The following is a 27994-nucleotide window of genomic DNA, read 5'->3' on the forward strand; positions in this document are numbered from 1 at the left end:
TCTTTTGAACTTGATCTTTGAAAATGTTCTCACCCATGATTGTTTCTTGATATCTGTCGAGGCTGTTCTTCAATCACGTCAAACTTGGCGTTGGCTTCTCCAACAAATGAACCACCTTTGGGGTATCAGTAACAGATGTCAACTCACTGAGAGACCAGGAAAACCACTCAAAGTCACTTGCTTTGTTTTGAAATTGACTATTGATGTTGTTCTCAATGTCCTTGACTTGTCTTCTCACCTACAGGCCAGACATCTCAGAATATGTTCATCTTCTCTGAACACATTTTTCCCCCCAGCTGTCTCCTTCACGATTTAATTGACTCACCATTAGGTAGGTAGCTTTCCTTGCTTGACTAATAAATGGGTCACTCAGAAACTCAGCTTCATTTCAGCTTCATCTTTAAACAGGATAAATTTATTTGAAACAGAGAGTTCAGGAGGAGGGGCAGAGGGAGAGGGAGAGAGAGAATCTTGAAGCAGACTCCCCACTGAGCTCAGAGCCCAACTTGGGGTTGGATCTCATGACCTGAGTGGAAATTAAGAGTCGGATGCTTATCTGGCTGAGACACCCAGGCATCCCAAACCTCGTTTTTATTTTTGTGAAGAAAGCCTGATGCGATGAGATCATCTCTTGTAAGCTTTCTAATGTTTCTGACGGTTGCTCTCCTACAAGCTGGAAAGATGATGAGTATTAGCCTGGTAAGGTCAATGTCTGTTGGACTCTCTAGCACAGTTATGGTTTGCTATGGCAAACACAATGCTTTGCCATCTAAATCAGTGACAAAATAATCTTGCTCCACCAGGTCTTAAAAGTACAGTATTTGAAGTCACTTTTCCTCTTTTACAGAATGGATATACACCGTCTCTGTTGCAACTGATCTCTGTTGCACCTGGTTGAGTCTGCCATTGTAGTCCCAATGGAGCCATGGGGGAGTACGTCATCATGGTTACGTTCCAGTAACACTTTATTTATGGACACTGAAATTTGAACTTGGCAGAATTTTCATGTGTCATGAAATATGATTTTTCTTTTTATTTTTTTTTCAACCATTTAAAAACATAAAGGCATTCTTAGGTCAGGAGCGGAAGAAAACCATGTGGTAGGCTGAGTTTGTTGAATGGCCCGTGGTTTGCCAACCACTGGGTTAAAGAGAAAATTACAGTGCCAAGTTCCTATGTTAGAAAGAAGATCGCAAATCAAACCCAGCTTCTACCTTAAGACACTGGAAAAAGAATACCGAATTAAATACAAAGCAAGCACAAGAAAGGAATAAAATAAAGATCAGAGCAAAAATCACCAAAAATGGGAAAACCAGAACAATAGAGAAGATGAATAAAACCACAATTTTGGGGGGTAGGGAGAGCAAGAAGATTGATAAATCTCCAATGAGATTGATCAGGAAAAAAGGAAGAAATAAATTACCAAAATCAGGCAAAATGCGGAGGCAACAGAGCGATAGGCTCATCTCAATAGATGCAAAAAAAGCATTTGACTAAAATCTGCATCTACCCCTGATAAAAATTTTCAGCAAACCAGAGAGCGAAAAGGAACCTCCTCTATTTAATGAATGGTAAACAAGCTCAAGTGAATTTGTGTCTTTTGAGTAATTTGTGCAGTGTATCTGAATTGCTGGATCTATTGGTATAAAATTGTTCACATATTTAAGTATCTGTAGGATCTGTGGGCAGTGGTCATTTGTGCTTCTCTCTTTTTTTCTAATTAATCTGGCGAGGCTATTTTTATCAGTCTTCTCAAAGGATCAAGTTTCAATTTCATCAACTTTCTCCTCTATTTTTTCTCTATTCTATTATTCTTTGCTATATATTCTATTTTATTTCTCCTCATGTACTAGTTTATTTCTTCTTTTTCCTTTTGGTGAATCTGAGTCACTTTCTAGTATGAGAAGGAAGCGGGTGTCATTAGCTTTAGACCTTTGTTCTTTCCCAAGGTAGACATTTATTGCTCTTCCCCTCTAAACACTGTTTCAACCATGTCCCACAAAATTTTACACATTGTTTGTTAAAATTGTTTCATTTGATTCAAAAGACTTATTTCCTTTTTTATTTCTTCTTTGACCGGTTTTTCTCCAGATATTTCGGGGCTCTGTTGTTAGGTGTAAGTATGTTTATAATTGTAGGCATTCCTGATGGATTAATTAATCCTTTTATCATTGTAAATTATTCTTCTTATCTCTAGTAACAATTTTTTGTCACAAAACCCTATTTGTCTGCTATCGGTCTAGTCACTCCATTTATCTTTTATTATTGTTCGCATGGTACACCTTTTTTCATTCTTTCAAGCAATTCTTGTCTTTCAATCTAAAGTGATAATCTTCGGATGCCTGGGTGACTCAGTTGGTTAAAGGTCTGCCTTCGGCTGAGGTTGTGATCCCAGGGTCCTGCGATCGAGTCCCACATTGGGCTCCTTGTTCAGCGAGGATCCTGCTTCTCCCAGTGAGGTCCCTCCACCCCCCTCCACGTTCCCCCAGTCATGTGTTCTTTCACTCTGCTCTCAAATAAAATATTTTTTAAAATAAAGTGATAATCTTATAGATGGCATACAGTTGGATCTTATTTTTTTTTAAAGATTCATTCATCTGACAGTGAATGAGTGAGCAGGGGGAGGGGCAGAGGGGTAGGGAGACAGAGAATCTTAAGCAGGCTCCTTGCCCACCATGGAGACCAACATGGAGCTCGATCTCAGGACCCTGAGATCATAACCTAAGCTTAAATCAAAAGTCAGACTCTTAACTGACTGAGCCACCACGCACCCCTGGATCATTTTTAATACATTCTGCCAGTCTCTACCTTGTGATGAGAGGGTTTAATCTATTTATATTTAGAGTAATTACTGATAAGGAGGAGACTTAGTTCGAGAGTTTTCCTGTTTGCTTTCTGTACACCTTGTCTTTTTTATTCCCTTATTTCTCCATTGCCCTCTTCTGTATTAATATATGTTTTCTAGTTGTACCATTTTAATTTTCTTATTTTCTTTACTACATATTTTTGGGGCTTACCTTTTTTTTTTTGAGATTTATTTATTTTGAGAGAGGGAGTGAGCACAAGCAGGAGCAGGGGGGAGGGGCAGAGGGAGAGGGAGAAGCAGACTCCCCACTGAGCAGAGAGCCCAGTGTGGGGCTCCTGGGATCAGGACCTGAGCCAAAGGCAGATGCTTAACTGACTGAACCACGCAGATGCCTCAAGGTATGTCCTCTTAATCCCCTTTACCTATTTCCTACTCTCCTACCCACGTCTCCTCTGGCAACCACCAGTCTGTTTTCTGTATTTAAGAGTCTGGTTTTTGCCTGTTCATTTGTTTTGTTTCTTAAATTCCACATATGAGTGAAATCATATGGTGTTTGCTTTCCTCTGACTTATTTCACTTAGCATTTATACCCTCTAGGTCCACCCATGTTGCCAGATTCAAGATCCATGAAATCCTGCAATTTGCAAGATTTCATCATCTTTATTCATTCCTCTGAAGATGGACACTTTGAGTGTCCATATCTTGGCTATTGTAAATAATGCTGCAAAAAACAGAAGTGTGCATATATCTTTTCAAATTAGTGTTTTCATATTCTTTGGACAAATACTTAGTAGTGCGAATACTGGATCCTATATTTCTGTTCTTAAGTTTTTGAGGAATCTTCATACTCTTTTCCATAGTGGCTGCACCAATTTGTATTCCCAACAATAGTACATGAGGGTTCCTTCTCCTCTACATCCTTGCCAACACTTTTATTTCTTGTCTTCTGATTTAACATCTTATTTTTTTCTTTTAGATTTTATTTTACTTGCCAGAGAGAGAGAGAGAGAGAGAGAGAGAACACAAGCAGGGGGAGCAGCAGAGGCAGAAGGAGAAGCAGGCTCCCCACTAAGCAGGGCTGGATCCCAGGACCTTGGGATCATGACCTGAGCCAAAGGCAGACGCTTAACCAACTGAGCCACCCAGGTATCCCCTGATTTAACATCTTAATTTAAAAGTCTAGCTTGGATTAATATCAACCTAACTTACATAGTATATAAAAACACTCCCCCAATATACCTGTTTTTATTTCCCCATGTTTGTATGTACTATTATCATCATACAAATTATATCTCATAAACCCATCGACAGAGATTTTATAATTTACTTGAACATATTTAAAATAGCTTCTTTGAAGTCTTTGTCTAGTAACTCCAACATCTGGGATTTCTCACGGCCAGTGTTTATTGACTGCTTTTTTATGTATATAGGCCACACTTTCCTGTTTCTTTGCATGTCTCCTCTTTTATATAAATCTGGCTATTTTATTTTATTTTTAAGATTTTATTTATTTATTTGACAGACATAGATCACAAGTAGACAGGCAGGCAGAGAGAGAGAGGGGGAAGCAGGCTCTCTGCTCAGCAGAGAGGGCTCGATACCGATCGGGGCTCGATACCAGGATCCTGAGACCACGACCTGAGCCGAAGGCAGAGGCTCAACCCACTGAGCCACCCAGGTACCCCTATAACTGGCTATTTTAAATAACAATGTGGCAATGGAATTTCCTTTCCCCCTCCTCTGAGTTTTTGCTCTTTGTGGTTGTTTATTTATGGTTGTTTATTTGGTGATTTTCTTTGACTAATTCTGTAAAGTCTGTATTCTTTGTTATCCTAGTTTTCAGCTAATGGTTGTACAGAGCTTTCCATACATGCCTTAAACTGGTAAGTCTTCCAGGCTTTGTCAAGGGGCCCCTTGTGTGTTGGGGCTACCCTCGTTCTGCACTAGCCTTTACTTTCTGCTTGCTCAGAGATTCAAGGCCAAGTCTTGATGTGAGACATCAAGTCTGACGTGAGACTTGCGCTGTCCATGGTACTTCCTGAGCGTGTGCATGGTCTCCTAGGCAAGGGGGCAGTTAAGTCAGAGCTTCTCTTCCCCCAAGTTTTCCTTTTAAGTTCTTGGCCAGCCTCTTGTTTGCCTCAACTGGTATCATCACCCCAGAGAGCTACAATGTGATTAAAAGCCACTAATTGGTTTTGACAGATGCCCTGGGGATAGGGCTTTACTCCCACGGTGAGCTTGCAATCGGGGAAGATAAAGACAGTTCCTGTAGATGAGGCTTTTCTGGGGAGCTGCCACACAGGCCAAGTTTTGATAGTTCCCTGGGGAAGGAGCTTCTGGGGAGTTTCAGCCCATCTGGTCCCTCCAGTGGCAGCTAGGCTACTGCTTTTCACTGCTCCTGTGTTTCAGAGGCAGGCAGTTTTCAAGGCGACGCCAGAGATGGGGAGAGGGGCATGGAAATAGGGCAAATTCAAATGCCCGAAGTTCACTGTTCTTATATTCAGCCATTTTTCTTGAATAAAGTCTCTGCAAATCGTTGCAAGCCTTTAGTCAATTTCCAAAGTTCTGGAAAAGTTGATTATGACCATTATGTTCATCAATGTTTTGTTGTTTTTATGGAACAGAAGATTTTCAGAGGTCCTTATTCCTCCATCATGGAAGCGCCTGTCCCCTCAGGTTTATTCTTGATTCAATAAATGGAAAAAAAAATAATGAAGTGTGATATTTTCCTTTTGCAAAAATACTGGCCAAAATGTGTTTAAAGTTTCTGAATCCAAAGCTGACAAGGATGAGAGGAAGCAGGCTTTCTCACACAGTTGGTATGAGTGTAACTTGCTGGAAAGGAGATTTGGTACTTGTCCCTATAAATTGGAATTTCAAAAAATCTCATGTTTTCCTGTGGAGCCCCTTGTGTCAGAGAGATTCTGTCAGGTTCGAGAGGGGGCACTATCGTCCCAGGTGAGAGCAGGAGGGGTTGGCTGGAAGAATTAGGATGGGGAGCTCCTCCAAAACAGAGGCACCTTGTGCCAAGCAGCTGACCACAAGAAGCCTCAACACAGGCAGGAACAGGGAGGGAGGGAGAGAGAGAAATGGGACCAAACACTCTTTCGTAGTGTGGTAGGGAGAAACTGGGAGACGTTTTTCACAGGACAAGAAAGGATACACAGACTTTAAGGTGTGTGAACAGACGGTTTGCCGTATGATCTTTGTGTGCCTTTGAGAGCCAGACAACAGAGGAGTCGTAAACAACTTGAGCCTGTAGTTGGATCCTGTGATCAATAAATGCCGAGCCTCCAATGACAGATTCGTTTAGGACACCTTTTCATCAACCCACTCCTGACCAAAAGTGACGACCTAAGAGGATGGGAGTCCCCTTTTGTGGGAGGCGCTACTGTTGTTCTCATTTTACAGCTAAGGAAATGGAGACCCCCTGTTTCCCCTTCCTCTTGAAAGCATGCACACACATGGGCACACGTGGGTACACACACACACACACACACACACACACACACACACACAGCTCATGGCCAGAAACTCATGGCTGAGCTTTTTCTACCTAGTTAAGTCAACATTTCCACACTTGTCTTAGCATGGTGATTCATCCTAATACCTTAAAATCTTTGCATCTGTGTTTTTGAGAGATACAGAATTGATATCATTCCTTTCTCAAAATTTACCTTTCAGGTTTTGCAAAAAGGCTATTCTGGTTTCCTAACACACATTTTCTATTCTCTAGAGAAATTTATGTAAGATTGTCAATATTTTTCTAAAGCATTAAGAAGGATTTCCTGATGAGCTGAGTCTGTAGACTCTGATGGGAGGATTATAAACTATAGATCCCATATATTGTGTTAGTTTTAATAAGCTGTGTTTTCTAGAAAGTTACGTTTTAACCACATTTTCTAACTTACTGGCATTGGATGCTCATAATATCTTCTGTGCGCTCTGTAATGATGTCTCATGCTTTCCCATCCTAATGGCTCAGGGGAGCAGAACAGAGATGGCATTCCAGGCATTGGAAGAGCATGAGCAAAGCCCTAGCACAGAGACTGAACCAGCAGCTGGATGCACCTGTCTGAAGATTTTTTTTTAAAAAAGATTTTATTTACTTATTTGACAGAGAGATTACAAGTAGGCAGAGAGGCAGGCAGAGAGAGAGAGGAGGAAGCAGGCTCCCTGCTGAGCAGAGAGCCCGATGCGGGACTCGATCCCAGGACCCTGAGATCATGACCTGAGCCGAAGGCAGCGGTCCAACCCACTAAGCCACCCAGGCGCCCCTGTCTGAAGATTTTTTAAAAAAAGATTTATTTATTTATTTGACAGAGAGAAACCACAAGTAAGCAGAGAGGCAGGCAGAGAGAGGAGGAAGCAGGCTCCCCGCGGAGCAGAGAGCCCAACGTGGGGCTCGATCCCAGCACCCCAGGATCACGACCCGAGCCCAAGGCAGAGGCTTTAACCCACTAAGCCAACCAGGCAGCCCCCTGTCTGAAGATTTGAGGCACAGGCCCCAAGGATATAGAAGGTCCCGATATCACGTCCATATCACATACTGTTGGTCCTGGATATGAATCTGTTAGTAGAAGCAGCTGCCATCTGACTGAATGGTTCCATCGGCCTGGGGGTCCCAGAGACAAACCAAAGAGCAAACCAAGTCACACTGTGGCTTGAAAAGAGGGCACAGCAACCATCTTCAGGGCTCCCCCTGCACGATTAGGGTGTCATTTCTTGCTGGTTGATATCTCCACCAGGTATGCTTTCTTGGGTCCCTGGTGCAGCTGCTCCTCCACCAGCTCTGCACCCCGAGCCCCGCCTGAGCCCAGTTTTTTCTTTTGCTTTTTAAAGTAGGCTCTGTGTCCAGCATGGAGGCCAATGTGGGGCTTGAACTCAAAATCCTGAGCTCAAGACCTGAGCTGAGATCAAGAGTCAGATGCTTAACTGACTGAGCCACCCAGGGGCCCCTGAGCCCAGTTTATGACTGCAGTCTGGTCCATCCATCTGGCCTTATGCCAGGCCCACTCTATCAGCATGGTCCTAACCTCTCTGGCTTCAGCTCAGTCCTCTACCCCCTTTATTGATGCCTCCATATCCACCTGGTTTCCCCATCTGCTAAAGGCAGATGACATTGTGGGTCAGCTCCTCTGACTTGGATCAAGCAGGGATCTATACAGACAATGGCCAGGACCCTCACAGGCTGGAGTACAGCTGGCCATGCCCATGTTGCCTTATGGCCCAGACACACCCACAGTCACCAGAACACAGAACCAAAGAGGAATATGTCATCACTTTAACCCTGAAACATAACTGAAGAGTGCTTCTTTACTTCTCTGGAAGGAGGCAGAGGTCCCCCACTATGAATGACCCATTTCTTTCACCAACTCATCAAAGTGTGTTTTAACTGTCAATTTCAGCATTAGGACAGTAGGACTCCAATACTTTTAAACAGTCCAATGTGATCACCCTTCTAGGCAATACTGAAGTGGGAGCTTATGGCTGGAACTCCGGGGGGGGGGGGGGTCCCTCCAGACAGCACTCAGTGGACTCAACGACATCTATTCTTGTCGACAAAATGTTTTTGAAAACTAACACAGGCCACACTCTCTGGTAAGCCTCGCGCATCATCTTGCTACAGGGGCTTGTAAATTATGTAGAAGAGATTATTTTTAATTGGCCACATGTTGGAGACTGGCCCTGAAAGGAAAGAGCACAGCTGACTGTAAGAAAGGACTTTATTTCTAAATGGTGCTGGGGTCTGTTAAGGGTACATGTCTGTGCCCTGCCCGTGCTCTGGTGCCCACCCCCAGAACCAAAAGCTGCTGATGAGCCTCGAGTGGGTCTTGGGGGTGGGCTGTTGGAACTGAGGGAGGCCCCAGGTCTCCCTTTGGGGCAGACCCCCTTTAAGAAGACTGGGGCAGATGGCCTATAGCCATGGAGGTTTCTCGCAGAGCCGCAGGCCAGCCTCCGGGACTTTGGGGCTCATAACCCAGGAGGACATCTGGAGTGAGTAACTTGATCTGTGATTGCCCACATCCCTCTGTCTCTTGCAGCTTGAGAACCTGGTGAAGGAGAACAGGTTGAGCTCCAGGAGGGGCTGTCTGGTGCTAGCTGCAAAGGGGGCTGCTCCCCACTCAGGAAGCACTGAGGTCCTTGGGGCAGAGGGGAAGCTGTCCATGTCCCACAGCAAGTCCCCTCCAGCCTGGGGCCCGTGTGTCTCCACCCCCTTCCCTGTCCACCCTTTGACCAGGAGGGTGAAACCAGTCCACCCCCACTACCACCATTTTGTTCTTTTTTATTTTATTTTTTTTTAAATCTCAGTCCCTTGTCTATTCTGTCCCACATTCTCCTAATTCTTGAACTTCGTCTGTCATGGTGTATCTGTTTCTGTCCCTAAGGCCCCTTCCCTTTATCTGCCTCTCCTTTGCTCTGTGTCCCTCTGACTTCTCTTGCCATCTGCCCCGCCCCTCCTGTCATCTTCCTCTCCCCAAACCGCAGCGAGAGAGGGTTGCAACGTTGGAGAAGGCCCTGCAGGCTGTCCTGGGCTTTGGCATCCGGGATGGGAGCAGCAGTGGCGCTGGGAATGGGGATGACAGGGAGCAGCAGCAGCATCAAGACCACAGGGCGCCACATGGCCGGGCAGGCAGGGCTGCTGGCAAGGTGGTGAGGGCTGGGTAGTCAGAGGCCCTGCCCTTTGTCCAGGCACTGCCTCCTATTCCACCAACACCCCCATTTGACCCCTTCTGTCCCCTCCCCCTTCCAGGTGCTAGGCCCACCACCCCCGAGGCACGGCCCTGAAGCCCAAGCCTCAATAACTGCTCACGGGCCCATAAGCCTGGCCATCTTCCCGCTGCTCTCATGTCCGCGCATAGCCCTGTCACTGGCCTTCTGCTCACCAAGGGCTATTAGTTCCAGACGGTTCTCTCCTGAGCTGCTCCTAGAGCTTTGGAGCCACGCCCCGTCCGAAGCCACTCCTCACTCTGACCACGCCCCCAGGGCATCGCCACGCCCCACTTATTGTTACACTCTACTCTTCACACAAAGATCACGCCTCCATGGCAGCCATGCCCCACCCACTGTTATGCACCACCCAAGTCCTACTATGGCCACGCCCCCAAGACGCAACCACGCCCACGCCCCTTAGCCACGTCCCCTAGAGTCAAGATAAGCCTCCGCCCATGGCCACGCCCCAGGCCAGAGCCACGCCTCTAGTTGAAGAGCAAGGGCCCGGAGATCCCTGGTGTTTGGGGGCTCTACTTTGTTCCACTCTCAAAGCCCACCCAAATGACTTGGGGCACCCTTTCCTCCACTGTCGCCTGGAAAGTCTGTCCAGGAAGCATGCCAGGCACCCAGGAGAATCACTGTCCTCTCTGCCCACTGTCCCAACGCTGTGACTTTATTTTGTTCAAGTTTTCAGTTTAGTCAGAAGGGTAAATCTGGTTCCTGTTACATCACAGTGACCAAAAATGGAAGATCAGAAATTATTCTTTGGAGTGATTGCCTCTTTAAAGAGACTTGCAAAACTTTATCTTCAATATCCTTACATTTCACTTGAGGTATGGCTATTCCTTATCTTTTCTGTTTGGAGCCCTGGTTTTTTGAGGTCACTTTGTTTTTTTCCAAGTCTGTCAAATTAAGTACTCCCCCCACCAAGCAGTTTCTCCTCTGCACTGCTGGAGTCTTCCCCACTTTGGAGACTCCTGTTACCTTGCAGAAACCTCCACTTCTTTTTCCCCCGCACATTTTTTCTTGCCACACAGTATCTCCCAGCTCATCAGCCATCTGCTCATCCGAACTCCTGAACCTTTACTGTTCAAAGTCAACATTTCACCTCTTTTTCACTTATTCCCACCTCACATTAGCAATACACTTTCAGTTCTTTGAGGAGGTTTACTTAGCGGTGGTGGTTCAGGCTGTTCGTGGTCTGGTTTTCCTGAGCTTTTTTTCTCCCAGGAGTTCCTGGAATCTTGTCCGCAGGAAAAGCCACTCACACTCCTGTTTCCCAGTGAGGGTTTATGAAGAACCTGTGTACCCCCAAGCTGGGAAAGCTGGTGTGGATTTCCTTTGTCCACCCACCAGACAACCATGCTACAAAAGGATTTCCTTTCCTTGTTTTTAACCACGAAATCCTGCCAATTTTCTTCTGTTGCTGTGAAAGCGTAGCTTTGGGTGCTATGGGGTGGGGGATGGGCTGAACACCTGCCTGTGTGTTCCATCTACTCCCTAGTCCTGTCAGGCTTGTGGGTTGTCTGGTGGTCATGAGCTAAGTACTTGGTTTCCTCTTCCATGGTCATCAGGTTGGTTGACTGTGCGGAGAAGAGAAAACAGTTGCAGAGCTGTGCTCTGCAGATGCCAAGATATTTGCACCTGTTTCTTTGCCATCTCCAGAGGCTACATGTTCCTCCACTGAGACCACCATCCTGCTTTCCCTGGAGGATCTTGGGGCCTTATTCTCTTATACTCTGCTCGCAAGTCAACAATTCAACTAGTTCCCCAGTCTAACAGGCACTACAGCAATCTGATTTCTTAAATATGAAAGGGAAACTTTTTTGTCATGATTACCATGGTGCTCATCTTTGTGGCTTTTGTATAATTTAATTTGGGGAATACTGTAACATTCTTATTAAAATGGGGCACACATTTTCCCTCTTTAAAGGGCTTAGCTGGATGGACCAGAGAACTGGGCATTTGGGATGGAGTAAGGAGCATGGGGTGAGGTTCTGCCCTTAAATATAAGTGGTCTCATATCCATGTCTTTGGCATAGTTAAGAGACTTGAGAAAAAAAATCTGGAAAGTTAACCGACCCCAAGTTGAGCAGTAGTAGATATGGGGATGGAGGGGGCAATCCCATAATGAAAGAGGCAGGCTCTGTCTGGGATGAAAGGGAGGCCGTGGCCATGCTTGACCCCATGCCTCTTGGTTAAGTCCAGTGGATTGAGGGAGTGGAACAGGCAGCTGGCGGTTGGGAGAGCACATCGCCAAGCCCCAGCTCCTGGATCACTGCTCTTTTAGCCAGTATACACTTCAAGCATCGCCTAGTATGAGGCAGGGGAAATAAAGCCAAATGCACACCGTCCACTGCATCCCATGCTGAAACATGCTCCTTGCTGGGCCGCTGAGCTCAGCCAACCCTCTTCCCTCCCCAACCAGCCAAGTGCTCTTACTTTTCATGTCAGAGTTTTCACACATATCTGTGCAGGTAACAACTAAGTGGAAAGCATCGGAGTACAATTTCCCGCCAAATCAAAGTCACCGATACATGGATTTACCTCCCAGCAAGGTCATCTCTAGGACGGTAATGCAGAAGACGCATCCCAAATTCAGAATGTGAAAAATTATTTGAGAAAAATTATGAAATGTTTACACATGTTAGTTCTTTATTGGAAGAGGTGGTTCAGACCCATTTATATATGCAAAAGGGTAGGATGACAAAATACGTAATGGCCCTGTCACCTTTTCAAATATTTTACTTAAAATATACTTTATATTAAGCTTTAAGGTCACAGTGTAGGAAATCTCTGTAGTTGCCATTAAAACTACTCTAAAGAATACTTCCTGCACAGAATGATGCAGGATTTTAAAACAATATACATGCAGAGAAAGACACATATCTTAAGTGCAGAGAACACTCAGATATTCAGCACCCAGGTTTAGAAACAGTATTACTAGCACCAGATAAATACCGTTTTTCAGTCTTGCCCAAGGCTAGCCGCTATCCTGATTCCTAACTGCATAAAGTTTTTCTGTTCTTATGCTTTACAAATGGTCATTCAGTGTGTGTGCCTGTGTGTGGTTTCTGTCATTCAGCTCTGTGAAACCAAGCTACTACTGCAAATACTTACGGTTCACTCGTTCTCAACGCTCAGAAGTCTCCTGCAGTGAAATATGCCACCAGGTTTATTCATTCTACTGCATGCCTACCTTCAGAGAATTCTGGTTTGTGCCGTTTGATGCAATGAATTATTTTAGTATGTCTTTGGTTGACATAAGCGCGCCTATCTGCCAGGTTCGGGTTAAAAGGGTATACGCATGTTCAAAGTGCCAGCTTTCCAAAATGGTCATACTAGTTGACAACACCTCAAGCAGGGTAGGCTTCCTGTTGCTTACCACCTTGCCAGAGCTTGATTCTTTTTCATGCTTTCATTTTAACCATCTCAGTGGGGGGCTGGTGTTCTAATTTTGCATTTCCCTGATTACTAATAAAAATAACATACCTTTTCATGTTTACTGGCCATCTGGATATTCTCTTTCATTAAGTGGATGTCCCAATCTCTTGCCCATTTTTCTATTTTTTTCTTGTTGATTTGTATTCTTTTTCAATTTTAGATCCAGGGCTGGAAAGTGTGGCCTTTGGGCCAAATCCAGACTGTTGCCTGTGTTTATGAATAAAGTTTTATTGAAACAGACATGTTCACAGAGACTGTCTAGCCCACAGAGCCCCAAGTCTTTAACAAGCGGCACCTTCCAAAATCCATCACCACCTCCTCCTCTACACTCAATTCTGCTGTGATATACATAGGTTGCGAGTATTTTCTCCCCCCTTTCTTGCCTATTTGCTTTCTTAATGGTGGTCCTTTTAGTAAACCTAAGTTTCAGAAAGTTAATAACTCCAAATTAACTGGCTTTTATAGTTTAGTGTTTTGGGGGTCTTATGAAAAATTTTCTCATTATAAGGTTACATACAGTCTGCTAAGTTCTCTTCTTAAAGCTTTATCATTTTACATTTCATACTGAGATCTGTAATCCATTGCAACCCACTTTTCTATTTTCTATTAAATTTTAAAATTTAACTGGCAAAGCATTTACTAGAAAGAATATCCTCTCCCCACTGCATTATCAACTTCAGCAAAAACCAAGTGACTATATTATATATGGGTGTTTCTGGAATCTTTCTTCTGTCCCAATGGTCAATTTGTTTATCTCTGCACCAATTATAATAATTTCTCTGGCTTTAGGACAGCTCTTCCTTGATACCTGGTAATATAAGTTCTTTCACTCTATTTCAGAAGATAGCCTTGACTATTATTGGTCTTCTGAATTTTCATTTGAATTTTTGAGTTTGTTTAATTTCAATTAAAGAACTTAGTAGGACTTTTAAGATTGCATTGAATATATGAATTAATTTGGGGAAAAACTGAGATTTTTAAAAAACTGTCCTGGAATCCATGAACTAGATATGGCCCTCTCAAGTTTTGTGATTTTTTTCCCTAGAAACAGTTCTTGAAAATATGGAGTTAAGTAATGTTCCCTCGAGGCACTTGAGGAATTTTGATGCTATTGTAAGTGGTATTGCTTTTTAAGTTTTTCATTTTTTATGTTCACTGCTGGTATATTAAAAAACTATTTTTGCATAATGAGCTTAATATGCAGGGAGCTTGCAAAACCTAGTCATTCATTTCAATTATCTGTGCATTCCTCAGAACTTTCAAAGTACAAAATCATGTCAATTGCAAATAAAAGTTTTACTTCCTTCTAATCCTTATGCTCTTTAATTATTATTCTTCCCTTATTCTCCTGGCTACGTCCTTCTGCAGAATACTGAATACAATTACTGACAGTGGATAGCCTTTTTTCCCATCCTGGAGAAAACTTTCAGTATCTCGGTATTAGGTATGCTGGTAGTTATAGTTTTAGATACTTTTCGTCCAAGTAGGGAAGTTCCCTTCAAATCTATAACTTATGGAGAACATTAACGGATGCTGACTGTACCAAATGACTTCTGCATTCTAGATTACTTGTTTCTGTGAAGCAGTCCAGTGATTAATTTTTGATTATTAAATGATCCTTGCATTCCTTGGCCCAGTGAACTGGGTCCTGCGACCACTATAAAGAGGTTACTCACAATCGGAATGGAATTATCATGATTTAGACGAATCCGGATCCACTCTGTGTCTTGTGAAGAAACGGTGAACAAACTCTTCCAGCAAGGAATTAGGGGGTAAAGGACACCGAGTTAATCAACTAAAACTCTGCTAGAAACCTGTATTTGTTCCAAAATACTGGGAATGAGGGGCAGTGCACAGAACACAATAGTATTTGTGTCAAATAAAAGAAGAGATGATGTATCTGAATTATATAGTATCTGCACACTGCGCACTCTAACAATTAGACAAGCAGAGTGGCACGAGAACTGTGTATATTCTACAGATAAACTGTGTGGATGCCCTCTTTTACTGACACAGACTTAACTCCAAATCATCTATGTGTAGTTTATGAAAAGAGTGTCTTAAAATCCTTTTTGCTCAAATGTAGTTGAAAATGCTACAAAAGCCACCGCTTAGCCTTTATTGATGGGGCATTTGCTAAAAATCCATTTATCAAAGCCTCCCAACAAAGAGAAAAGTATTTAACTACCTAGTACCTAGCAAATGTCTCACCAACAGCACATATCCTGTGTTAGTACATTTTGCCACCTTAATACTCAAAATACTGCGTTTTCCCAAATAATTCAAATCCCAATTTGCAGAGAATTACTATTGGACTGCATTTTAAAAACATGATAGAACTGCCATATATATGTTTAATGTTACCGTCCTCATTATAAACTCCTGGTGATTCCAAAACTTCATTTGATACAATGGTTTATTCAGAGCTGATAGCTTCTGATAGCTTTCCTATTGGAATTTATGTCAGAATTATGGCTTTTAGTATAACAATTTCCAAGACAATAGTTTTCCCACATTCATCCCTCTAACAGATCTCGCCTTGGTATGATTCCCTGATATGTAAATACAATTTGAATTCCAAAATAAATATTAAATATGCACCAAGTTTCACTTCTGTATAAATTATCTCGTGCCCAACGGGTTGCAGTATTTTGCTGAAGGCTTTGCTGCTTCTTTCATTCCTAGGGATCCTTCTCTGTGAGAAATCAGGTGGAGATAAATTTAATTCCTAAATGGCTTCCCCATTCAGAAACATGAAGTCTCAGACAGTGACATCTGACTCCCTATTACATTTTGGTCTACTCAGAGGGTTTGGACTTCACAGGAGATTCTCCACATCCAGTACATTCACATTCCCTCTCCTATGAATCCTCTGATGGCTATTGAAGGCTGACCTGTGGTGGAATTTTTTCCCACACTCGTTACATTCGTAGGGCTTCTCTCCTGAATGAGTCCTATAGTGTACAGTGAGGTAGGACTTCTGAGAAAAGACTTTTCCACATTCATTACATTCGTAGGGCTTCTCTCCTGAATGGCTTCTATAGTGAACAGTGAGGTTTGACATCCGAGAGAAGACTTTCCCACATTTACTACATTCATAGGGCTTCTCTCCCGAATGGATCCGGTGGTGGATGGTGAGATAGGATTTCTGAGAGAAGAACTTCCCACACTCGTAACACTCATAGGGCTTCTCTCCTGTGTGCACTCTTTGATGTCTAAAGAGGGATGAGTTATGGGAGAAGGTTTTCCCACATTCACTGCATCCATAGGGCTTCTCTTCAGAATGACTCCTGTAATGGATAGTGTAGTACGATAATTCGGAGAACAATTTTCCACAGATGTTACATTCATAGGACTTCTCCCCTTTCGGAAGTGACTGGTGCCCACTGAAGGCCGAACTGTCAAGGAAGATTTTCCCACATTCATGACATTCATAGGGTTTATCTCCTAAAGGAGCCGTAGGGTGGTCAGTGACACAGGAGAACTGAGAGAGTTTTCCGCATTCACTACATTCATGGGGTTTCTCGTCTGTGTGTACTTTCCGATGTCTAATGAAGGCTGAATTTAAATTGAAGGTTTTCCCGCACTCGTTACATTCATAGGGTTTCTCTTCTAAGTGACTTCTATAATGTATAGTGAGGTACGACACCCGAGAGAAGAACTTCCCACACTCACTGCATTGATAGGGTTTCTCTCCCGTGTGGGTCCTCTGATGTGTAATGAGGGTAGATTTTCGGTAGTAGGATTTCCCACATTCGTTACATTTGTAAAGTTTCTCTCCCGTATGTGTTCTCTGGTGGTCACTGAGGGCAGACTTGCGTGAAAAGGATTTTCCACATTCGTTACACGGATAGGGTCTCTCTCCTGAATGATTCCTCTGGTGTAGGGTGAGATGGGTCTTCTGGCAGAAGGTTTTCCCACACTCATTACATTCATAGGGCTTCTCACCTGAATGAGTTCTCAGGTGTTGGGTGAGATGTAACTTCTGACAGAAGGTTTTCCCACATTCGTTACATTTATAGGGCTTCTCCTCTAAATGTGATCTCCGATGGACGGTTAAGGTCCCCTTTTGGCTGAAGGATTTCCCACATACATTACATTCGTAAGGTTTTTCTCCTGTGTGGGCCCTCTGATGGATTATTAACTTTGACTTTTTACAGAAGGATTTCCCACATTCACTGCATTCAAAAGGCTTCAATTCCATCTGTGATCTCTGGTAAACACTAAAATTTGACATCTGGATGAAGTCTGACCCAGAGTCATTCCAATCATAGGGCTTTTCCCCCATATAAGCTCTCTTATGAGCAAGGAAAACAGCATCATTGTCTAAGGCTTCCATGCATTCATTATATTCAAAGGGTTTCTCCAAAATACTAATTTTCTGAAGAATACTCTCTTCATTTTGAGAATAGCCTTCCCCATTTTGATTACATTCATAGGGTTTCCCTCCGTGGTACATCTTCCCACATTCACTACACTCATCTGGTTTCTTTCTCGCATAGCTTCCATCACTAATAATTAATTCTGAAGTAGATTCTAAATTCTTTCCACAGGAGACACATGTATGAGATGTTACGTTTGAAGGAACAAGGCTTGTTTCCACATTACATGTTTTATCAAATGCATTCTCTCTCTCTTCAACCGGGGTTTTGCTGTTGATAGAAATAGCTTGCCTTGAATGTTCGTCTTCACTTCCTGGGATTCTCTCTATCGGGTCATCCGCCTTCCAGACTTCTTCTAAAAAGGAATAAAATTAAACAAACTTTGTGAATCTGAACACACCGGGTATCAAATGGGAGTGGTGCTCAGGAGCCCTACTGAGGAACTGACTCTGGCTTTACAGCCAATCTCCATAAATAAAAATAATCACAAGCATATAGTCTTCATTTCCCCTTGATGTGTCATATAAGACAGACAAGACACACACACACACACACACACACACACACAACACACAGGAGTGGGGCGGGGTAGGCACAGGGAAGGGATGAGTGTGGGACAGGACCCAGTATTAGAGAAAGAAGGGAGAGTAAATTCACACTAAACACAAGTACCTTTGTTATCTCCCAAATATGTTCAAAACTTTGGTAGAAAAGGTGAAAAAAACCCAAGAAATGATGAGCAGAGGGCACTATGACTGAAAAAGCAATAGATTAAGGAGGACTCGTGAGCACAGTGGTCTGGTGGGAGAACAAGAGCAATCACTGCATGAACTTTTAAAGAAAACATCCAAGTACGGATTTAACTGGGAGTAAGAGATTGCAATTTATATTAAATTGTAAGACACTGCTGCACACAAAGATTACCATAATGACATCCTCACTAGCCCAGACACTTCCAAAATCTTTGCCCTTCTATTCTGCACGTAAACCAAATAAACATTCTAAAAATTCCGATCTCCTCATCTTTAGAGACCTCTTTACCACCAGGGCTCCAACTCCCCAGCCCTAGTTCACACTCATCTGGAGGGAGAGCTCGAGGCACCTCAACAGCCAAAAGAAATGTAAGATGGGACCAGATGGCAAGAGACTGAGCCACGAACATTGGCTCTCGGAAGTGTTCTGACAGTCACTGAACCCTAGCTGCATTTGGGTGTACAACAGAGCGTGGCGGCTGAAAGCCTAGAGATGAGGCTACCTTGACTCAAATCCACTTCTAACACACTGCTGGCCAGGTCTTGAGCAAGTTACTGAACTGTGATGCAGCTTCGCATAGCTACAATGTGCCCAGATCACTGGGAAAAGACCAACTTAGTGCATGCTGATCGCTCAGAACAGTGTATGATATGAAACAACGGTTCATCGGTTTCCTTTCAATCTGCTGACTTAAATTTGACAAAACCAGTCACGTCCCTGACATAACACTGATGGAGTCCTGAAAACAAGCAAGAATTCCCATATGTGCAGGTTTCATTTAGTTTTAGTAGAAAACCTTAAATGTCAGATTTCAAAAACTGCCCCTGCAGTATTAACTTATTTATTTCTATGCTTCTTACAAATTTCGGGGGTCCGGGGATTGAGCCCCGCATGGGGCTCTATGCTCAGCAGGGAGCCTGCTTACCCTTCTCTCTGCCTACTTGTGATTTCTCTGTCAAATAAATAAATAAGATCTTTAAAAAATAAATAAATAAAGCTCTTCTTCCTTTAATTCTTAAAATAGCTTTAACATAAAGTTGTAAATAACATGTAAGTGCTCTGTGTGAAAGCGAAATCCAAACTAGTCCATGCAGCTATGTTCTCCTTTCCTAACTAAACCGTGTGCCTGCGGAGAGTGTGGAAACATTTCCTAGCTTTCCTGGAATCTCTCTGTTGTTAGAAACTAAAGTAGTTCCTAATCTGATCAAATGGGGGGCTTTCAGGTTCCACCCTGTTTTATCAAATTTATAGTTGAGGATAAATTATGTCTCAATGGATATAGATAATAAAGATCTTTCTTCCCTAGGTCCTCAAGTCCATGAAAAATCTACAGAATGCCTTCTACACATTACATACCAAAACAGAATGAAAAGATCCTTCCCCTTTGGAGAATTACAATTCACGCAGAAAAAGAGGCTGAAGGACAAAATATATAATCATATCTAACTTTCATAGTAACTGTGGAATGTGTATCAAGAGAAGGGAGAAACAAGTGTGGTGAGCCAGTAATTATGAGAGCATAAATAAGAGGTGAACTTTTCAGGATAAAGCTCTAGAAGTTCTGTTGCACAAGAATGTGAATCTAGTTAATATCAATGAACTGTGTGCCTAAAAATGTTAAAATGGTAAATTCTGTTACGTGTTTGTGTTTTCTTGAGCCTTGGTGTTTCTTTTGGGGTAGGTTTTTAAAAAAATGTTTACTTATTTCTAAGATTCAAATACAGTCAATATACCATGTTCTATTAGTTTCAGACATATATTATTATTTTTTTATAACTACAATTTTAAGAGGAAGGAAGGAAAACATGTAATTTGGGTAAGAAAAGCACACACAAAGAAGAGCTAGGATAGTCTGGAGATCCAGACCAAATGGAATTTAACAATTCTGGGTTAACGGGTTAGTCTGGGGAAACGGGACATGAATTTTTTTTTTTTTTTAAGATTTTATTTATTTATTTATTTGACAGAGAGAGAGATCACAAGTAGGCGGAGAGTCAGGCAGAGAGAGAGAGAGAGAGAAGCAGGCTCCCGCTGAGCAAAGAGCCCGATGCGGGGCTCGATCCCAGGACCCTGAGATCATGACCTGAGCCGAAGGCAGCGGCTTAATCCACTGAGCCACCCAGGCGCCCGGGACATGAATTTTGATAGGCGCCATCACACCGTACTGAACGGGACCCGAGGAAAGGAGATTGTAACATCTATTTCAGAAGAAACAGAATAGTTATGGGCTCATCTGTCAGCCTCGTGTTAAATCAGCTGGATGTCTCCACTGAACAGACTTTGCAATTTCCAAATAGGTTTCACTGTCATCCAGGTATGAGAAAGTATCTTTTAGGCTGATGTCAGAAGAAACGAAGATTATGCAGAAAAATTTTAAAGCATTTCACAGGAGATAAGAAACAGGAACCAGGGGAGAGAAGACCAGTCCGATGTATTAAACAACAGAAGTGGGGAGGATGTGCAGGGTGGTTTGGAGAAGTCTGCAGCCGACTGTCAGCCCTTCTGAGGAAAAAGGGACTGGGGACCCTCTGGTACCGGCCTCTGTCAGGTAAGAGTTCACGGATTATAGGCATTCAACATCAACTTGGAAGAGGAGCATATATACAAAGAAAAAGGCCTGAAAGTTGAGATAAGATACACCTTTTTAAGGGACACAAAGAAAACAAAAGAATGGAAAACAGGCTCTTTTCCTCCCGGGCTGCTCGAAGCCGGGCCGTCATCATGAACGACGTGGTAATTATCCTGACCAGGAGGTTCACGAGCAAGCAACTAGGTTAGCGGAAACAAATGATCACGGATGTTCTTCAGCCTGGGAAGGCCCCAGTAGTTCGGGAACAAGTAGCCGCAACCCACACGACCACACCAGATGTCACCTTCATATCTGGATTCAGAACCAATTTTGGTGGCAGCAACACAAGTGGTGTGGCATGATTTAGGACTCCTTGGATAATGCAGGGAAAAAAGAATGAACCTAAACACATGCTCGCAAGAGGTGGCCTGTATGAGAAGGAAAAGACCTCCAGGAAACAGTGCAGTGAGAGCCAGAGCAGAATGAAGAAAGTCAGGGGGATGCCAAAAGCCAGTGCTGGTGCTGGCGACAGTGAGCAGGAGACCGGACAACAGGAGCAGAGATTCCGCAGTGACTATCAGTGGTGGTTGCGCAGATTTTTCATGAGAACAAATAAAATAAGAATTTTTAAAATAAAACTTTACTTATTTTTGCAAGAGAAAGAACATGACCGCATAAGCAGGGGAACGGTCAGAGGGAGAAGCAGACTCCCTGCGGAGCAGGGAGCCCTGGGATCATGACCTGAGTCGAAGGAAGACGCTTAACCAACTGAGCCACTCAGATGCCCTGCAAACCTTGATTTTAAAGTAACTTTTTCCCTCTCTTCCACAAACCTTCCTCACTGCCCCTTAGCCTGTGGTCTCAGGAATCTGGCACCACCCTGAAAACAACTAACAAGGCTGGCAGCATCCCCACAATTCCTGCTGAACTGGCCAGATCCTGGCTTTCCCTAGAAACCCCCTTCCTTGCCATTTGGGAAGGCCACAGCCCGCAGCGGCCTCCTTTGCCCAGCAAAGCAACAAAGCTCTTATTGCTCTGTACCCCGAGCTGTCGGGAGTTATATTTGGGCTCTGAAGCACAGTACCATGTGACAACCAACTTCGGGCCTGTACCCATCGCTGTCAAGCAGAGCACAGAGGAGCACAGATGCACTGACTCGAGGTGACAGCCCGGCCTCACCCGCTCAGGGAGGGGGCAGATTTTGGTGTCTGTGTGCACAAAGGAATGGGTAAAACAGGCAGGAGACCAGCCCGAAGCACTTCATGGCAAGGAAGGAAAGAAAACAGAAGACGGAAAGAATGAATGAGAAAGTCTCAAGTTCATTTTTCTCCAATACTTCTGAATGCCTGCCAAGAAAGGAATTCTGTGGGCGCCTGGGTGGCTCAGTGGGTTAAGTTCCTGCCTTTGGCTCAGGTCGAGATCCCAGGGTCCTAGGATCGGGTCCCACATTGGGCTCTCTGCTTCGGTGGGGAGCCTGCTCCCCAACCCCCGGCCTCTCTGCCTACTAATGCTTTCTGTCAAATAAATTAAAAAAATATATATATATAAAAAGAAAGGAATTCTGTGCTATGGGGGCGGTGAGCTCCTGGGGACACAGGAAGAGGAAGTGACCGGAGCCTCAGCACTGGCCATTGTGGAGAACGCCCGCCAAGTGTAAACCAAATGTCAAATCCGCCAGTGTGCACGTGGCGCTGGAAGGAGCGTGCTGTCTGCGGCCTGGAGGTGTGACCGGGGCACCAGTGGCTCGGGGCTGCCCTCAGTCCTTCCTGAAGCGGGACAACCATGTCCTAACCTACCTGGCTGACTCTGACACGGCACTTCACCTTCGGCTACCCACGGCTCCTCTCCCTGTTCCAACTTGAGGATCACTTTGGGCTTGGTGCTGTCGTAGCCTGTGAAGGAGACACGGAGGCAGACTTGGACCGGCTGCTCCCCTCTCAGATCTCTGAGTCCAAGGTGCTGCCTCAGAGGCTGCAGGCTAAAACGTGGCTGGTTTTGCACCTTCGCAAAATCCGAACGTTTTGATGGAGAGGCTGACATATGAATACCCAGCCTGGTGCACGAGGGGAGTGAGATGGTCCTACCACTTGTTTCTTCAAACTTGAGGAAAAATCACGACATGGGCAGTCCCTCCACCCCAACCCCCACCCGCGGGGCAGCGACCCACAAGCAAGCTCTCCTCACCCACAGAGACGAGATGGCTGTAGTTCTCCAGCATCACATCCCGGTACGTGGTCTTCTCATCGGGCTCCAGCTGCTGCCACTCCTCCTGGGTGAAGTCCACGGCCACGTCCCTGAATGACACTGGCCCCTGCAATGGCACCGGATCAGAGCTGGTCAGGTGGAGGAGATGTGCGGGCTCGGGAGCTTACTGAGCTCACAGAGAAAAGTGAACCGGGATCACTGAAAACCTGACCGGGTGTTACAGGCTATGGAATGAAATCAAACCTGAAGGGAAACACACAGCCTTTGGGTTCTTTCACGTGCTCCCTAAAATACCAAATCCTGAAACCAGAAAACCAACTGAGGTCCTGTGTTGCAATGGAACCGAATTCTGGGGTATGTGAGATGAGTAAGACACCACACCTGCTCTCAGAAAGCTTCCGGCCCGGGAGGGCAATACCATGGAAATACACACGCACTCTGTCTCTTGGCCTCCCACCCCACCGCGGCTTGGGGGCGCCCATGGCACTCAGTTGCTGGTTTCTGCCTTCCCGTTCATCTCTTTCACCTTGGACTTTTTTACCTGCAGTGACCTGCATGACTAGGGGTTCTACCTCCTCCGAGTTTTGGGCCAAACACCACATCTACAAACACCTCACTCTCGCAGCAGTAACTTGCACTGACGGACGCGCAAGAGGTCAGAGCGCCCGAACAGAGAGCAGTTTAACAGACTCTGAATCTTATGTCGCCTGGTTAGGGTTCACAGATGCAGCCGGTAGGCCACAGGATTAAGGAGGAAAGAGGATGCAGAGGTGTGGAAAAGACACTTCCACGGAAGAAAAAGGCAACCTACAGGATGGGGAAAATATCTGCCAATCATGTTTCTGGTAAAGCCTCATTCTAGAATACAGAGAGAACTCTTCAAACCCACCCAACAACAGAAACCAACATGATTCAAAATGGGCCAAGGACTGGAACAGACATTTCTCAAAGACGACACACACGTGTCCAAGGAGCATGTGGGAAGATGATCAACGTCATCAGCCATTAGGGAAATCAAATCAAAGCCACAGTGAGTTACCACCTCCCGTCCCTTAGCATGGCTACTACCAAAATGCCTACAAATAACACGTGTTGGAGAAATCAGAACCCTCGTGCACTGTCGCTGGAATGCAAACTGTGGGAGCCACTACAGCCAGGAGAGCTCCTCAAAAATTAAAAATAAATCTGGCATAATTTCCCATATGATCCAGCAAGTCCACTTTTGGAGACACGCTTAAAAGAACCAGAAGTAGGGTCTTAGAGAGGAATTTATTCACCCACGCTGCATCATTCCCAATAGCGAAAATGCAAAAGTGACCCAAGTGTCCATTGACAGATAAAGAGACAAGCAGAATGCAGGCCACACATACAATGCAAGCAATATTCGGACTTAAAAAGAAGATTCTGGCATCTGTTCCAACATGGATGGACTCTGAAGACACGATGCTCAGCGAAACAAACCAGTGACAAAAAGACAAACACTGGATGAGTCCACTTAGGTGCTGAGAATAGTCACAATCAGAGCGACAGAGAGGACAACACTTGCAGGGGACAGGGGGAGTTGAGGCATTACTCTGTAATGGGGATGGAGCTTCAGTTTTACAAGATGAGAAGTGTTCTCGAGACGGATGGTTGGTGGTGGTTGCACAAGCACATGAACGTACTTCATGCCCGTGAGCTGTATGTTTTAAAGGTAAAATGGTAAATTTCATATTACATGTAACTTATCACAATTAAAAAAAAAAGGAAGAAAAAAATTGAAGTAGTGTCTACCTGCATTTCCCTAGTCCAGTAACTTCTAGAGCTCTGCAGTCATCCCCTCCATAAAGAAAAGAGTGAAATGGGATTATTAGTTAAGTATATTCACACTAGCTATGAGGAATTCCTCTCTCAAAAACTGAAATTTTAAAAAAAAATCAAGAATCATCAGCTAATTGCAGAAAACGGTGTGAATTAAAGATAAGTATCAAGGTGAGCAGCTAAACTATGACAGAACCAATTTCATAAAGGAAACAACTTCTATTGATTTGTATTTTTCAATAAATTTAGCAGGACACGGTTTCTAAAAAATGAGAACATTCTCCAAAAAATAGCCAGCAGAGATTACTTAGAAATTAAAGATCAAATTGTTGAATTTTTTTAAAAACCCCCAAGTAAGAGACTTACGTAATAAATGGGACACAGAATATCTAACTTAGGAATTGTCTCCAATAACAAGAAATTGAAATGATGAAATAAAGCTTGAGATACAAAAGCCAGATCGGACTGATTCCACTTTCAGAAAGAGAAAACAAGAAGGAAGAACACAAAGAATCAAAGGCAGAACAAAAAAATGATACGTGAGCTGAAGAATCACACAAGCCTTCATGTCACAAGGGGCCATTCAATTTGCAAACAAGAATACTGGGGGAGGGAATACAGATCTAGAAATTTCCCAATAAAATGCCCCACACCAAAAAAATGGAGGAAAAAAAGATGCCTAAAAAGTTACAGGTGGGGGGAAAAACACAACTGACCCTGGAACCTGCCATTCTACCTCTCACCTGAGAAAAACCCTTGGACAACTGTCCACGGCTTGTGAAAGAAAAAGAATTTTAAATCCAGAACTGTACGCCAAACCAAGCTATCATTTCAGCCTCCAGATATCAGAATCTTGCAAGAAAGCAGGACAACTGATTATCACAGGAGACACTTTCCTCAAAATGTTCAAGATATCCTCTGCCGGAAGCAAGCGAGAGGGCCACCCCAGAGGGCCAAGGGGATGCTGGAGCCTCCTGAAGGGGGTGTTTCCGATGCCACTACTGCAAGCAGTGATGCTCCAGACTGCTGACACACGACTCCTGTTTCAGAAGAAAAGTGCTCAGCAGACGCGTCCCTACGCCCTGTTTACAAAACATGTATCAACACAGGGTTTTCTACCCATGACGTAGGTGCCACAGTCGAGATTGCCTGAGACTGCAGGAGTTGAGCCGACGGAGAATCCAGAGCAGGACACTGTAGTCGATCCGGGCCAAGTGAACTGATGAAGTGCCATGGAGAGTCACAAGTTTTGTGTTCAGTGAGTCCACAAGGCAAGGATGGGAGGGGTCAGAAGACTGACCACATGATCAGTACGACAGCTGGATACCACTCGTATCAACACCAAATTCCAAAACGAGATGTTAGCAAACAGAATCCAACACCAGAATGAAAAAAATAATATATGATCTCTAAGTGGTGCTTATGCCAAGAATACTGACTCGTTCAATCTTCGGAAATCCATTCATATAATAGGCTACTCTAATATGGCTAAGAAAACACTTTGATCGCCACTAAGGTGCTGAAAAAGCCTCTGACAATGTTCAAAATACATACCTGATATAAAAAACCCTCAAGAAACTAGGAGTGGATACTTCACTAGCATGAATGTGTGTATACACACACACTCTCATACCCAAATACACAGAGTATGTGTGATACATGTACAATCTGAATCACAGGAGAGCACACACAAGTTACAGAGACACAGCTGCACAGGCACGGGCATGTTTACGCAGTCTTCTCAGTTCTCAAGTCAGGGTTTTACTTAATGGACAAACGTAAGAGACAATCCCAGTAAGGTCAGTAACGAGGCAAAATGTTCACTGCCTCCAGCTGGAGAAAACAACTAGGCATATTAATCAACAGAGAGAGTAAAACTATTTCTATTTGCAACGGATATGCTATACCCCAAAACTCAAGAGAATCAACAACAAAACCAACTCAATGAAAGAACAGTGTTACATAAAATCAGGACATACAAAGCAATAGACCCGGGGGAGCCTGGCTGGCTCAGCTGGAAGAATGTGCAATTCTTTATTTTATTTTTTTTAAAGATTTTATTTATCCCTCTGACAGAGATCACAAGTAGGGAGAGAGGCAGGCAGCGAGAGACGAAGGGAAGCAGGCTCCCTGCTGTCAGTTTGAGCCCCACGTTGGGTGCAGACTTAAATAAACTTACAAAAAAGAAAGGAAGAAAGAAAGAAAAAGAAAATTATTTTTAAAAAACTCAAACAAACCCAACAGCCCTTGTTACATTAACAGACTAAGAAGATATAATTCAAGCATATACACAGTTCATGGAGTAACAGAAAAGATAAAAGCGTTAACAAGAAATGTACAAAATCTATACTAGGAAAGCTTTAAAACACTCCTGAAAGGCACAGAAGCACACCTGAAAAAAAAGAAATGATGCTCTTTGTTCCTGGATGGGTCAACACTAAGATATAAATCACTCTGCCCTCAATTACTTAACAGATATGTGATCCCAACAAAAATACCAAAAGCTTTCTTCCTTGAACTATGTGAGCTGGCACTAAAGTTCATATGAGGGCAGAAAAAATCAAGAACTAGGAAAATCTCAAAAATAAAAAAGCTGTAGAGGGGGCCTAATCCCTACCAGATTTAAAACACAACCTTTATGATTAAAAGGGTTCGGTGTCAGCATACGGATGGAGATAGGTCAGTGGAACAGAGCACAAAGTCTAGAAGTAGACTTGTATGATTACATGACATATCACGAGGACCTGTGATATTATAATACATTATAACAATCCACTGATTTTTAATGAACAGTGTTAGAGGAACTATAGTCATTTGGGCATGGATGAAACTGCATCCATACTCCACACCATGAAAGAAAAAAGTCCAACTGGATCAGTGAATAAATATAAAATATTAAAACACACAGAAAAAAAAAATGGGTGAATTGTCCTATAACCCAAATGTAGGGAAAAGTTTCTAACTATGATTCAAAATACAGGCAGGCATTAGGACTGCTTTCAACAAAGACAGACAAGAATCAGATTTACCCTGCCTCCTGAAAGGACACCAAAAAACAGAATATACAAAGCAGTGGCTTTTTTTTTTTTTTTAAAGATTTTATTTATTTGTTTGACAAAGATCACAAGTATGCAGAGAGGCAGGCAGAGAGAGAGGGGGAAGCAGGCTCCCTGCTGAGCAGGGAGCCTGATATGGGGTTCAATCCCAGGACCCTGAGATCATGACCTGACCGAAGGCAGAGGATTTAACCACTGAGCCACCCAGGTGCCCTCAAAGCAGTGGCTTTTAAGACACGGATCTTGAAGCAATAAAGGGCAGCAA

General features: G+C 43.7%; 1 protein-coding gene across 1 annotated transcript; it reads right to left on the reverse strand.

Annotated features, from left to right (window-relative positions):
* Positions 1 to 15069: 15069 nt before the first annotated feature.
* On the reverse strand, positions 15070 to 23000 carry RBAK (RB associated KRAB zinc finger). The gene is made up of 3 exons (XM_059414364.1): positions 22853 to 23000; positions 22465 to 22560; positions 15070 to 17701 (listed from the first exon to the last, which is right to left on the reverse strand). Exons 1-3 carry the CDS (start codon positions 22884 to 22886, stop codon positions 15783 to 15785), a joined length of 2049 nt encoding a protein of 682 aa, XP_059270347.1. The 5' UTR covers positions 22887 to 23000; the 3' UTR covers positions 15070 to 15782.
* Between the last annotated feature and the right edge of the window lie 4994 nt (positions 23001 to 27994).

This window comes from Mustela nigripes, chromosome 11, assembly GCF_022355385.1.
Source record: "Mustela nigripes isolate SB6536 chromosome 11, MUSNIG.SB6536, whole genome shotgun sequence".
Classification (NCBI taxonomy): Eukaryota; Metazoa; Chordata; class Mammalia; order Carnivora; family Mustelidae; genus Mustela; species Mustela nigripes.